Source organism: Sceloporus occidentalis, unplaced genomic scaffold (assembly GCF_023333645.1).
Source record: "Sceloporus occidentalis isolate IW3139 unplaced genomic scaffold, rSceOcc1.0.p SCAF_4, whole genome shotgun sequence".
Lineage (NCBI taxonomy): Eukaryota > Metazoa > Chordata > Lepidosauria > Squamata > Phrynosomatidae > Sceloporus > Sceloporus occidentalis.
Window position 1 is genome coordinate 70,602,765 of NW_028316984.1, and position 14,994 is coordinate 70,617,758.

The following is a 14,994-nucleotide window of genomic DNA, read 5'->3' on the forward strand; positions in this document are numbered from 1 at the left end:
CCTCATCAATGTGTCCATCTCAAATGTCTTTTTAGCAATATTGCAATGCCTGATATAAATGCACCTTTATTTTATATATGCTTCTGGCGATACACTTTATTTGACGTTAATGGACAAGAGATGCCTTGACGACTCAATAACTAATGCACAATAAGGCACTTCACTGCAAAGCTGTTCAAGAGCTGATGCTTCTCAGGTAAGCTATAAGGTACATAGAACTATATTAGCTGTATAAAGCAATGCTGTGTGAGTTCATGTGTCTGCATGTACAAATGTATGCACACATGTACAAGCACTTCTGGCCACAAAGCAAAGCATTAAGCGTACACAGTATGGCTTTTGCACTTTGGTCAAACTGATACCAGTGCATTTCACTTTTTGCAGTGATAACTAAGGGAAAACAAAAAGCAACAGCAAAACATGTGGTTTACAAGGCAGAGCTTTGTTTGAAAGAGTGCTTTTCAATATTTTTGTGCATAACTTCCTAGTGCTCAACATTTGGCAAACTCAGAGGTTGAGGTTGAACATTTCTGCAACAATGAGATATTGGAAAACTAACAAGGGAAGAAGTCGTGGGAAGATTTTAAGCATGGTGGCAAATGTGCCCTATCTTTTACGAACAGGGACACTTTAAAGGTCTGTTCTAGAATGACAGTGGCATTTTTCAGCACTTTAAAAAACAAGCACAAAAATAATACTAGCGGTGCATTACTTCAGTGCTTCTTTTATATAGTTTATACATGTTTGTACAAAGACACTTCTTCCTCATTTGGAATCACTTTAATGTATTTAATACTTGTAAAAAAAGTCTACTCTATGGAAACATTTTTTTTAAAAAAAGCACATTCATAAAATTGCTTAGCATGTAATCTTTTCAGTACTTCTAGTCAGTTGTGCTTTAAGTATTAAGACATCATGTTAAGAAATTTACTCTCTTCTGCCAATGTCGTCAACATAGAGCTCATGTCCCCTATTGCCATATTGCTAATTCCAGCTGGTATAGATGGCAGTGTCAGAGAGTTCCGGGGAGTTGTAAGGCGAGAAGAGTTCTGGGAGAGATTCTGTAGGATGCTAGGGCTCAAGGTCCCTGAAATCAGACTTGAATGATCACCATCATCCATGATGGCATCAAAATCTATCTGAGGAGGCTCCAGAACCTGAGAGTCCACAGTGCTTGAAACTTGATTAGCTCCAGGAGAGGGCATGGCGGCTGGCTTGATGTTCAATGAACACTGCTGTTGCTGCTGTATAGAACAGTCTGCATGGTTATTAAAATTCCCGTTTTGTTCATACATGTGTATTTGACCATAATAGTGCATCAAATGGTTTTCCCTCATACTATTGTGACATTGGTCTGATTGTGGTGAGGAAATAACAGCTGCTACCTTAGGGGCTGGCTCTGGCCTTTCCTGCCCTGGGCATCTATCATTAGTTGGTTGAGATATTCTCATGTAACCCAACTGCTGCATAGCACGTAACCCTCGGTGCCTGTTTGCTGGGTTGGGATTAGGTGGAGGATGAGGCTGTATCACACCAGAAGTAAAACTCTGCCCAACTGTTCCAATAATATCCTGTTGTGGCTCCAAATGTGGTTGACTTGAGGTCATTAATGAGGAAGGTTGATGGAAGGCCTCCTGTGTCATGGAGAAGTTCATGTGGCTTGGCTGATGCCCTGGTTCCTGCAGTGCCTGGTTGTGCATTATGCATTCTCTGCTACTGTTAACCATTGCAACTGAATCAGCCATAGCATCTATCTGTTGGGGATGAACATGAGAAGCAGGCTTCACTATCATGTTATTACAGGAAGGAGAGAGCTGGTTGAGCTCACCACCCATGGCATTTGGGCTCAGCATTTGATGAACTTGATTGTACATTTCACGTGCATGTAAATCTGTATTGTTACTAGGACCTGGATTCACCTGCTGTTGCTGCTGCCTTAAGTGCATGCAATTTAACCTCTGTCCATCCAGTCCTGCATTCTTCTGTACAAACTGCTGTGAGGTCATGTTTATATTACTTTGATCCATTTGCATCTGCTGTTGGTTGAAGTTTTGAAACTGCCCAAAGTTCTGCTTCTGGTGGACTACTGCTAGGTTACGTTGAGGGAACTGTTGCTTCATCTGAGCAGAAGATATATCAACAGTACCCGAGCTGACTTCATTCCACTGGACTGGCATATTGTTTTTATTCAAATCAGAGTTAGTCCCAAAGTTTATTTGGCACCCACTCACAACTGGTGTTGTATGATTCATGCTTACATCAGGAACAGCCATCCTGCGTTGGCTCAGCATGTGGTTTTGTTGTGCTTTTACATTGGCTTGGAAGTTCTGCATCTCATTTCCATATCCTGAGGAAGAGTTCTCTGAAGTCATTGCATTGTTTTGGGATTGAATATATTGTACTACGTCATCAGGTAGCACAATATCATCATCTCCTACAGAACCATCTGTCTCACCAGGCATTGCTTCCATGGCAATGTTTTCGCTAATGCTTGGAGGCCGTGGGGAATACATGTGCCTAGCAAGGTTTCCGTCTGCACGTGTAACATTTGGCAGGTTGAAGTTTCTTCTGTCTGCAGGAGGATGAAGATGATTCATGTTGCTGGTGCTGTTAAAACGATGGATTCTGGGGAGGGAAGCTGGATCTCCAGTAGGTCTCCTCACTGGATCACTTGCACGCCTGGCACAGTTGCCTGGAACCTCATGAGCAAAGGCAGGTGATGCTCCATACCCATAAGCATTACTGTCACTACAACGCCGCGGCCCAGGGGGGAGGCAAAAGGAAGGCAAAGCAGGTTCTGCCCCATCCAGGAGGGAGATCTTATTCCTTAGACTCATTCTGTCCATGTTAGGCAGTGGGGTTGGTGGAGGGCCACCTGTGGCAGCAGCATACTTAGCTTTCAGCCTGTACTGCTGAGCAGGTGTCAGGTTCAGAAGACTTGGGATGCCACTACACTGGCTAGCATTGCTCGACCTGCGAGAGGCATCTGTGGAAATGGGGTCATAGGAATCAGCAGAGCTTGTGTTATTAGGACGGTGTCCAAATGGGGAAGCTTCACTGGAACGGCGACTGGAGAAATACGGAGATATCCCTGATGACCTGCGACTGACAGTGTAGGCAGAGCTGATGGTGCTGGTTGAACTGTCACGGCGTTCAGCTAATTGGTTCAACATTGTAACTTCACTGATGGACAGCTCTGTTAACCTCTGATTAGGTAATGCTGTAGAGGCACCACCCATGTTGTCCAATAGACAGCCTGAAGAGTGAAGAAGAAAAGAGAATAGGCTTGGTTAGACAACGAGTGGTAGAAGATAGGCCATTGCTTATTCAATTCATTCTCTCTATCTCTTAGTAGTAGTAGTAGTTGTGTGTCTTCAGATATACAGATTCCTAAGAGGGCTACTTACTCTATACTAGGGGCAGACAGTTTCAAAGAAATGTAACAAGTAATTGTTGGCTACAATTACACAAACTCACATCCTTTGTGCTGCTGTAAGAGATTGACTTTTGCAGGTTTTTAAAAGTATATACAACTTACCAAATGTGATAAGACATGAAAGTGAAAAAGATATGTCCACTGTGGGAAAAAGCGACCTTTACCTTCTGGAGGCAAAAAGCTACCATCTGTTCCAAATTTAAAACAAAATATATATTGCAGAACAGAGAAGATTAGGGACAAGGACAGTGCAAAACTACCCCTGCAGGGTCACGTGGTTAATTAGTTCCAGACTGAAGGGCTAGTCTGTGTCACAATTACTGCAGTGGATGGGGTGCACGTGAACAATTAAAACTAGTGCACCAACTCAACCTGTTCTTAAGAGACATTTGATCTGGCCCAAGTGACACATGTCTTAGTACTGTATATCCTGTTTGGATTACTGTAATGTGCTCTACATGGTCCCTTGAAGAATGTTCAAAAGCTTCAACCAGTCCAAAGAGCTGCTAGCTGAGGTTGGTTATATATGACTTCTTCATCACAACCGCTTCATGGGCTATCAGTCTGTTTTTGAATAATATGGCTTCAAAACACACTGTAGAAATAATCCAGTTTGAGACTACTTTACCTGCCCTGGCTCAGTGCTAGGGAATCCTGGGAACTATTGTGGCATCAGAGCTCTCTGACAGAGAAAGCTAAATATCTCACAAAAGTACAGTTCCCAGAATTCCCTAGCATTGAAATTAAAGCAATTTCAAACTGGATTATATCTACAGTGTGTTTTGGACCATGCAGACTTGGTCCAGGCTATCTTAAGGACTGTATATTCTCATATGTGCCTGTCCAAGTTCTGAAATTTGTGGAGGAGGGGGAAGATCTCTTGGTCACACAACCCTTGCAAGCACATTTTGTGGGAATGTGAAAGAAGGCTTTCTGACTGGCTCTCCCCAGGCAATGGAACTCTGTTCCTAGGATGTATGGATTGGCCCCCGCTTGTTGTCCTTTCATCAGCAGGTGAAGGCTTTTATATTCCAACAAGATGAGACTATTTTACAAGGCAAAGGCTTCCTATAATAAATTGTACAATTCTGATTTCAAATGGAGATGTTTTAAATAATTTTAACTCTATTTGATACTTAAATGCCATTTTAAGATTTCATCAGCACCTGTTTTTACTTGGATTTCTTTAAAAAATTATTGTAAGCTGCCTAGACTTCCAGCTTTGGAAAAAGACTGGGTATGAATAATGTATAAAATATTATACAATACAATGAAAACTATGGTCTGTTTAAACAAGCACAAATGATCAACAGGGAAGGTTGGTTTCAAAGAATTAAATATAGAGATGCCACTTATTTGTGGGTTAGAAAGCTTTTCCTGAAGTCCCTTATGGTAAGGGATTCCCCCATCTGAGGATTGGAAAGCTTCTTTTATATAAACTGAACAAGATACACACACACACACACACACACACACACACTCCTGTGTATAGGCCCTTCCTAAAGAATCATGTAATTTATGAAAATGGACAATATGTTCATTTTACAGAGAAACGCATCAATACTGAAATCAATACTTTTATTTGATATTTAGATAGAACACAAACTTGTCAACCTTGCCTGTCATGAATTTTGACTGTCCCTTATTACTATTTTGTAAATCAGGCAACACTATTGGGACAGAATGCTATATTTCAGCTTAGGCTGCCAGCTCAATTCTTGTGCTTATTTGTAATAGTATGGGAAAGATGTAAAACAAAATGCAATGTGGTATCTCTCCTGGGAATTAGATATCAGAAGCTTTAAAAATAAATAAATACCAGACTATCATTTTCAAGCTCTTGCTTGATTTGTGCACCACTTTTCAGGAACTGAAGAAAAGAAGTGCAACATAGCACAGTGCAATTTGCCTTGAAGGCTGAGCTGGGCAAATTTAAAGTTGAAGTGAACACTTAGGACAACATTCTATGGCCAAACAGGTCACACAACATACCATAGCATGGGTGGTTTGGCATTTTGTTCACACATACAGATAACCACCTCCTTGTTGTCCTCCCATAAGACATTTTTATTCAGACAGGTTTTTAAAACAGAAAGTTCAGAATAATAAGACATACCATCAGGGAAAAAATGTCCAGCCACTCTGTTTTTGTTTTTTGTAATTTCAGTTCTTGAGAAAAAAGTGTTTGCTGAAAACACATGTTTGTGCAGAAATTTCTTTTCTGCAAAAAATGTTGAGGTTTACATTTTTTTTTTGAAAATAATTTTTTAAACAAAAAAACCTAGACTGAAAAAACAAACATTAAAATGTTCAAAATTTTGCCCAGCAGGGAAAAAATTCTGAAATTCAAAAATGAATGATTTGTCAAGATTCACATCCTTATACATGTTGATTCTGAATAACTATGTTGGCAGGGCTTTCTGCTCTCCTACATCTTGGACTGTGTTTCAAATTACAAAACAAGACAAAAAACCCAACAACCTGGAAAGCATGTATTCACAAAGGAAGAATGAAGGGAGACAAACATTACCAACTTAGTTAATGTGTTTCTGTTTAATTTAGATTAGCTCCTGAAGAAGGCCAACTGGTGATAAGGCCAAAATGTGCTAGGCATGCATGGTTAAAAAATACAAGTTTTTGATCATTACACAGCACATAGTACTTTGTTTACTTTCATTTTTCCATTGCGTTTCATGTTAGAAATCAAGCTTGACTCCCCATTCCAGATGCTGATTTTCATGGAGACTAAGGCGCAGTACAGATCACTGCTTTGCAGTGGCCTGGGGCTGAAATTAGGGCTAGGCAGCACGGAGCGTCTCCGAGTGCCATACACCATGCCAATGATGTGTCTTATGTGCCGCGTCCAAACGGGGTGGCGCACAAGAGACATCACCATGTTGGTCCAGGGTGCTAATGGCAAGGCGCGGAAAGGAGCTGCTTTTTGCAGCTCCTTTTTGGGGCGGTTCATTGCCATGTCCATGCGGTTGGTGTGGTAACGATCCGGGGCACAAAGGGGGGTGTGTGTCGTGGTGCTCCTTTCTGCCCATTTGTATCCCCCCTAAGACAAGAGTAAATTCACATTGCAATGTGATACCCCACTTGTGAGTTTGGACAAGGAAGTATAGCTTTGTGTGAAAGTTCAGGATATTTCCCCTATTAATTCCTGTTTTGTGGGTGTGGAGATAAGAAGAGCAATCGTTTTACACGGGACAGATGAGAACAGGCCTCTGACACATTGTTGGATGGGTTTGAAGGAGCAGCCAGACTGACTTACCATTGCCTGGGATGGGAGGCAGCTTGGTGTTCCTGACTTGTGGGGCTGGATTCACCCACGAGCAAGAATCCTTCACTGTCCTGAGTTTCTCTTTCTTGAGCTGCTCAAGGCGCTGCATTGTTGTCACGTGTTTCCTCAGCTGAAGGCTGACAGTCGAGTTGCCAGTTGTGACTGTCGAGTCTACAACAGGAGTGCCATCCTCCAATGTGGTCAGGTCCCCCAGACTTCCCCCGCTGTGCATGTTCATTTCTACTCCACTGTCATTGTTGTTGGTGCTCCCAAGTGGTGATGGTTCACTGCTACATGATGACTGGCCACCAGGACTGGACTGATACATCTTAAGGAAACAAAGGAAAAGGAGGTCTTCTCAGACAATTCAAGGTTTGCACAAGCACACCCTCCCCCCCCCCCCCACCCCAGTGTGTCAGCTTTTCCAATACTGAGGCACAACCAATTATCTAATTTCATATTTATCTCAACATTTGTACATTATGCCAGCCAAGTGAATAACTGATATATATATATATATATATATATATATATTTGCCAAATAGTTGGATTGTTCTGACTCCCACCTTTTTGGTTCCCTGGTTGCTACAGCTACTTGACAACATTCATCTTTTTCTTTCCCTCAGTTCCCTCTGCTTTGCTTCTGCACATTGTCATTTATTCTGATCAGGGATGGTGACCTTCATGATTTTATTGAATGGTGACATCATTGCATTAAATATAGCATCATGATATTTTTGATTTAAAAACCCCACAGTAGTTAAATACAGCCTACCAGATTATACTGGAGTGAATGCAAAGCAAAGGCAAACAGAAATACAGATGTTTAAAAGTGCACAGAAAACCAGCACTGACACAACAGAAATAGTTCAAAGTTTTAAAAGGCACTAAAACAATGGTTTGCAACCAGATTTAGATGTGTGCTGGTGGAAGTGGCCTTTCTCACTTTCCTTTCATACAGTAGCCCCTCCTGTCCCCTCAAATAATGCTACATAGAGAATTGGTATTCCCCTACTGAACTGGGTGAACCTATGCTGTTTCCCTAAAAGACAACACAGGCACTTTCTGTAAGGGTAGTGTTCCATCTATTCAAGGCATAGGCTGGATCCAGTCTAACAGATGCTCATGAAAATGATTTTATTAAAAAAATTAAAAGGCTACTGGTTTATTGCGATCTTAGGAAAAATTGAAATGATATTTGATTGGGTCTCCTCATAATTGTTGTTATTATGGCTCTTTCCACTGAAATGAATTCTAGAATTCTTCTAGATCAGGAAGCCCTTGCTGTTGTGGTTGTATGCCTTTATTTCTGATTTATGGTGACACTATCATGAGGTTTCCTTGGCAAGATTTGTTCAGACAAGCTTTCTTTCCCATTGCCTACCCCACTGGCTGACTTGCCCAAGGTCAGCCAGTGGATTTCATAGCTGAGCAAGGAATCGAACCCTAGTCTCCAGAGTCATAGTCCCACACTCAAACCACTATGCCACACTGGCTCTCAGGAAGCCCTACTCACCACTTAATACTGGACCATGGAGATATGGGATATGTTGCTTAATGTGTGTATTTTCTATTCCAATACTTTAAAAACCAGATCAGATTCTATTTCATTTTATCTACAGCACTAATACTGTACAGTTATATACTTGTAAAGCTAAAATTAAAAATCATCATTTTTGAATTAACAGACAGGGAGAACAGTTGGCAAGGTCAAAAGTAAGTCTTGTATTATTGAAACTTAATCCATTTAAAAGAATTAAAACCCATACCAAAGAACCACACCAAGTCTCCAAGCTTCAGTCGAGCTTTATTTAAAACAGACTTATTCTGTTTGTAAACAAATCCTCATTAGGTGATAACACCAATGTGTCCTTTATTGTCCACAAGTGTGATGGCACTGTAGTGTGGACACAGGATTTTCTGTGAGATAAGCCATTTAAGTGATTAAGTTAATTTTTACAACTTTTCCAAGCACTGGTATGTAAACATCAGGGAGTTAAAAGCCTTGAGGTTGATTTTTTTCCCCTGTTAGCTGGGAAGATCTATATATGCTCACTCAAGAAACTTAAGCACTTGATGCTTCTCTGAGATAAACCTGGAACATTAGTAGATTGTTGTTCCCTCCCTTCCGCTCTGCAGACTGTGCCTTATCTGCCATGGAATCAAATCCAAAATGCTTTGGCATGTGTCCTTCTTAGGGTTCAAAGAAGCTTAACATGCTTGGCTGACAGTCTGTATAGGCAGATAAGGAGATGATTTGCAGGTTTAGGTTTGGTAATTTTTTTTTATTAGGAATTACATTTCACATTGAGTAATTTATTTGCAATGAAAGTTGAATGTTCTCTACTGGCTCAGAGGAAAGGCTCCCTTCCCCCTCCATGGAATAATAATATATGATCACTGATCCTAAATGTCTGTGGAGTTGAAATGCCAGATAAAGCTCTGCTCTCTCCCGTTTTTATACCAAAAAATCCTAGTTCCATAGACTATATACCTGAATGTTCTGCCCATCGTCCTTCATCTAGAACAGTGATTTCTTTATAACTTTTTATAGATGGTACAGGAAAGCATTAATTTTCTCACCTTCATTAGAAAGTGGAAACTGAACATAGCAAGTTGCCTTAGACTGAGTCAGATCATTGGTCCATCTAAACCAGTAATGTCCACTCTGACTGGCAGAGCAGGCTTTTCAGACTTTTTCAGCCATACCTGGAGATCCCTGGTGCTCTCCTATCCAAGTAATAACCAAACATGAGTCTGGTTAGCTTCTAAATTCAGACAAGAACAATTTGTTCAGGTTGATATTGTGAGGACAGATGCTAACTAGGCACTGCTGGGAGTGCAGTCCAGAGCAACGTAATTTTGAAAGGGGCACAACATCCTCATCATTCATGAGACCTCTTACGATCTTCAGATCACTGATACCACAGCAATACTCAGAAAGGGCTGGGCATGCAACATCATAATAATACAGATGTGGTGCTAGTCTACATAAATATCTTATATAGATAGCACTGAATTGTTTGCTGTTATGGGCCTTCAATTTGACTCTTACTTATGGCAACCTTATCATAGGGTTTTCTTGGCATGTTTTAGTTTGCTATTGCATTCTTCTAAGGCGAGGAGAGTGTGACAATCCCAATATCACCCAGTGGGTTTGCATAACTGAGTCATGATTCACAGCCTGGTCTCATGGAATCCTACTCCAACCCTCAAACTGTTACACCATACAGGCTCTCTTGAACATCTATGGTCACCAATTTGTCTTACTAGAATCACACCTTGTATGTTACAAAACATTCTGAGATGAAAACTTAATCTCGGTGGGAGCAGGTTTCTATCTCAACTGCTCTTGCGTAGTCCAGTAGCACTTTGTAGTTTGGAGCTGGCTGGCTGAAGAAGTTGTCAGCCATAAATGAAAACTATGGGTCAGGGGTATGAAGTGTTTGGCCCTCTGTATTCTTCTGGATGGCAGCCCCCATTAGTTCTAGTCAGTGTAGACAGTGATGAAGAATAATGGCAGCTGCTGTGCATCTGAAGGGCCACCAGTGCTGCAGGCACTGAACATTAACTGGAAGGTTTAGTCTTTAAAATGAGTTTTTATGGAATTCCAGTACATAATGGATGAAATATAGAAAATTATGAGTACTTGGGCCAAACATAGCTGTTTTACTACACATATTTTTCTTGCCATCTGTAGAAAATATATATGTATCTACATAGTTGGGTAGATTTAGCTGCATATGTAGAACAAAGGACATTGAAGAGAGACTTTGACAAAGACAGTGTATTTGCTCACCTTAGTACCGACTGTCCTTGTGAAGTAGAGTAAAGAAAGTTAAAAGAGGAGAAAGAACAGGGTGTTAGAACTGAGACAACACAAAGGGAAAGGGATGAGGTTACTGATGAAGCCAGGGAGAGAAGTCAAAAATAATGACAGACCTGAAACATGCAAGACACAGGTTACCAACCCCCCCCCCCCCCCAGTAATACAGTACATTGAATCAGTTTGTGGTTGTTATATCCTGTTGTACTTTGTAAAGTATTCTGAGTACAAGTGGTGTATCACACAACTTTTTGGTCATAGTATATTTTGCATGACTGGAAAGTAGAGAATATGCAAGGAAACCAGATCTACTGGTACCTCTTTTAGGCACGTTATAGGCATGGTCTAAAAAGGAGTCTTTTTCAGTGTATCTAATATGAGGAAATAATTTCACCCAGTCACCAAGACTTTCTGGTATTATCAGAAATAAGTGTTTTTCAACAATCCAAATATATAGAATGTGAAGTGCAGTATATTATGACCTAGCTGAGATGTAGCAGTTTTAAAATATTGATCCACCTGATCTGTAGTGTATTATAATACTCTTTAATTATATCATTCATAGAGGTACAGGGAACCCCCTTTAACATTCCATCCAATGTAAAAGAGTAATTAAATAATCCAACGCAAGTAAAAGAGAAATTGCTGGCATCATATTGGATAAGCAACTCAACTAGATAATCTTCCATGGACATACTGATGTACTTTACTGAGTTATAAGGACTACTGGGATAAGGTCTGCAAAGTGCTTTAACTAGTCTAAAGTGAATGTCAGTTTGGGAGAAAGGTGGTGTATCAATCTGATAGATAAATAAAAATAAAACTACCAAGTCACAGAATTACAGAGCTAAAAGTAACTTTGAAGACCATCGAGCCAACCACTGGTAGTGCAGAACCCAAGAAAACAAATTACCATTAATGGGGATTCATTACAAGTCAAGATGTAGTCCTTTGCATGGAGAACTCTAGCTAAAAGGATTTAGACTAGTCTCTAAGGAACATTTTTCATGTTGGGGTCCTCAGTTCCTTGTTCCGAACTTGTGAGGGTTAACATTCCTCAGACAGGGAGTGGTCAGAATCCAAAGGCGGTATGGCCACGCTGAGGCAGACACACACAGCCAACCAATATTACACAAGACAAGAATGATGCCCCATACAGACACACTGTATTTAAAGTCATAACTTCTTCTCCCCTTTTGTGTGATCAGAATCTCCTTCCCCCCAAAATATGAGTGTACCTTCTCCTGCCTTGAAGCTTTTCTGTCAAAACTATGAGGAGTGAAAAAAGAACCAGGCACTCTGGTTGGCCTGGATTCCTGACTGTAGGGTCCATGGGCATGTCATCTCTATATGGTACTCTTGCCAGTCTCCCTGTATGGCTCTCTCTTTAACATCTCTTGGCAGTACAACTAAAGAGGGTGGCAGTGTCACATTGTGCTCTTTGTTGCCAGGTACAGGCAGTGTGTGTAGCTTGGGGACAATGAGGAATTCTGGCTAAAACAGTACTATGGCCCCAATCTGAAGAATGCTCCAGAGTTTCCTCACTCCAGTCTAAAATATTAGCAGCAAGACATCCAACTGCACAAAGCCTCAAAAAGCCACTTTTAGTCAGAGTAGACAATATTGGGTTGGAGGACTGATGATTTGACTCAGCACAAGAGAGCTGAAAGTGTCATCAACGCTGACTTTTATTATCCATTTTAGGACAGATAATTAAAAGTTCACAGACTTTCCAATAGTTTCACTTATAAGGAAAATACTGTTTCCCAGATGCAACAAGGAGAAATATTCCAAACTTTGATGGTAGATTTCTTTGCCCTGGATTTTTTACTCAGTTCCCTAGCTATGTCTAAGTGTACCTGAAGCCTTACATTTAACATGCAAAAGGAAGTTTGCATAGGATTCTAGGTGGGCTTTGATGAATTCTGATCTGGGAGATTTGAAGCGGGCTGTCTGTATTGGGGTCAGGAGAAGGCTAATCACTTTTCATTTGCCACTTGACAAATACAAATGGCATCATTCACATTTCAGATAAATGCCTCTCTTACCACAGAATTCTCCGTCTTGATAGTTTTGACTTGTAAACAGTCTTCCGTGCCTCTGGCGGTGCTGTTTGACTCAACATGCTCTTCAGCACCCTTGCTGCTTTGCTTGGCACTTGCTTCATTGTCACTGTTTTCCTTAAGAGCAGGTGGTCTCAAGTGAACATCATTGCGTTGCTTCTTGGTGACGTGAGCTTCAGGCCCGTGCACAGTCTTCACGTGTTTCCTGAGGGAACTGGGGTCTGTATATCTCTTTGTGCAGCCGGGAATTTTACAGATGTAGGGTTTCTGCCAAGGGGAGGAAATCTCAAGTTACACACCTGAAGCAAATATTTCACTCACATTTTGGCTGACATTTTTATTTGAGTGGCAGCCTATTTAGCAGAATTGGAGGCAAACATATTCCATGCTAGCACTGGAAAATTCAAGCCTGGACCCCGTAGTAGGAGAAAGATGGAACATAAATACAACCATTAAGCAAACAAATAAAAAATAAATTAAAATACCCATTCACTATTTAATTAATTAACTAAGTTTGTTAAACAAAACAAATGCTTTTAAACTGTTCAACTATCTTGTTAGGATGGTTCATTTAACTGTTTATTTAACTGTCTGATGTTGTTTTACTGTTATGATTGGGGTTTTTTTTAGTATTTTTTTGTAATCTGCTGCACCGGCTCTCCTGTTGGGAGAAAAGATGAATATTAAAATAAATAAGTAAGGCCCCTTACAGACTGGCCAAAATAAAGCTGCTTCGAGTCACTTTGGAGGTATGTTTCAATGATATATGTGCCCTAAGAGGCTGGAAGCCACGCCAAAGCCATGCTCCAGTCCTAAGGACTAGAGCACAGATTTGGCACAGCTTCTGGACTCTTAGAACGCATGCATCATTGAAACAGCATACCTCCAAAGTGACCCAAAGCAGCTTTATTTTGGCTTGTCTGTATGGGACCAAAGTAAATGAACAAGCTGTCAAAACATTTATAATAATAATAATAATAAATTTTATTTCTACCCCGCCCTTCCATAGATATGATCAGGGCGGCTTACAAAATTTAAAAACAGTACAATAGAGGAAGAAAAATTCAATATAAAAGTTAAAAACATTACTACAAAAACAGGAACAGGAGATCAATAAAAATGTGCGTGCTCCAAGGACAGGCTCCAGCCTTTCACCGCTTAACTCAGAGAAGAGGATGGTTCCTTTTTTTAAAAAACAAACAAACAAAAGAAAACCAAGTACAGTACTTACATTGACTTGTGGATAAAGCAACCTAGGATTTTTTGGACAATTTTTTGATTAATATTTCTGGACTTATACATGAGTATATACATTACTCACTGTTATCAACTACTTAAAACAATTGAAAAGGGACAATTGAAATATCCAAATGCTTTGAGTCTTTTCCAGATTTTGCCCCCTCCTTTGAATTGCTTGGAATGGATACATCCTGCATTGCCAGTCAGGAAGAATACGTTAATATTTTTCACCATAAATTTGCAAAGTCTGAGTCAAAACCCATATCCTTGCAAACTGTCATAGGATCCCTACCCCCCAAATACTCCAACACCTTGACGAAAAGTATTTTTGCTTGATTTGCATTTGTTCCAGTTACCGCAGGAATGTTAACAGGATTAGCATAGGATGTGGCTAGGATATGCAGGGAATCTCTTCAAGGCAACCTTTCTGTTAAAATATGGGAAGTGTGGGAGGGAGGTGCCAGGAAGGAGAGAAGCATCCTCTTTTACAGAAATCCAGAAACACACAGCTCAAACTAAATTTACAATCCATCACATCACCCCTACATCTCCATCACCTGTCAACTGGGTAGCTCTTATGCTGTAGAGTGAAATCCACAGGTATGCAGTGCTTTGGAAGATGATAGCACTGTGACACTTGAAAGTCTGAGTCACTGATAACCACAACACAAATAAGCACTATTCAGCTGGAAACAGAAGCAAGAAAACAGGAAGGTATTCCCTCACTGTCCTTCTGTTTCCCCACCTATGCCATTCATTCATCCCTTAATCCAAAGTGCATTTGCACAACATGTGGTTAGAATAGGGCAGTCCGAGTACCATCTCTGAAGGACTGGATTCATTAAAAGGGCCATTTGAGGCTAACAGCTTTTTCAAGTACTTTTCCATGGAGGCCTTGGAAAGACACCATTCAAAGAATAAGCAGGTACACTTTTTCCCCAGTTTGAGCAAGAAGTGAACATTTGTGTTTTTTACATATCTTTTTGCCCAGTTCAGATTGACATGGTACATATTCAGAACAATTCCCATTCATCAGATCCTCAGCTCATCCTTGTAAAACGGGTGGATCAGGGCACAATTTGACTAGAACAGGGAATGGGAATGGTTTGAAATGCAATAAAATGTCTCATATTCATTCCAAAGTGTC

At 40.5% G+C, this 14,994-nt stretch overlaps 1 protein-coding gene across 1 annotated transcript in view; it reads right to left on the bottom strand.

Annotated features, from left to right (window-relative positions):
* Positions 1 to 853: 853 nt before the first annotated feature.
* GLI2 (GLI family zinc finger 2) overlaps positions 854 to 14,994 on the bottom strand; it is a 302,294-nt gene continuing 288,153 nt past the window's right edge. The window contains exons 13-15 of the mRNA XM_089520297.1: positions 12,594 to 12,875; positions 6,711 to 7,047; positions 854 to 3,256 (exon numbers count right to left, since the gene is read on the bottom strand). Coding sequence (XP_089376423.1) covers positions 906 to 3,256; positions 6,711 to 7,047; positions 12,594 to 12,875 — 2,970 coding nt within the window. The 3' untranslated portion in view covers positions 854 to 905. The remainder of the gene's footprint in view (positions 3,257 to 6,710; positions 7,048 to 12,593; positions 12,876 to 14,994) is intronic.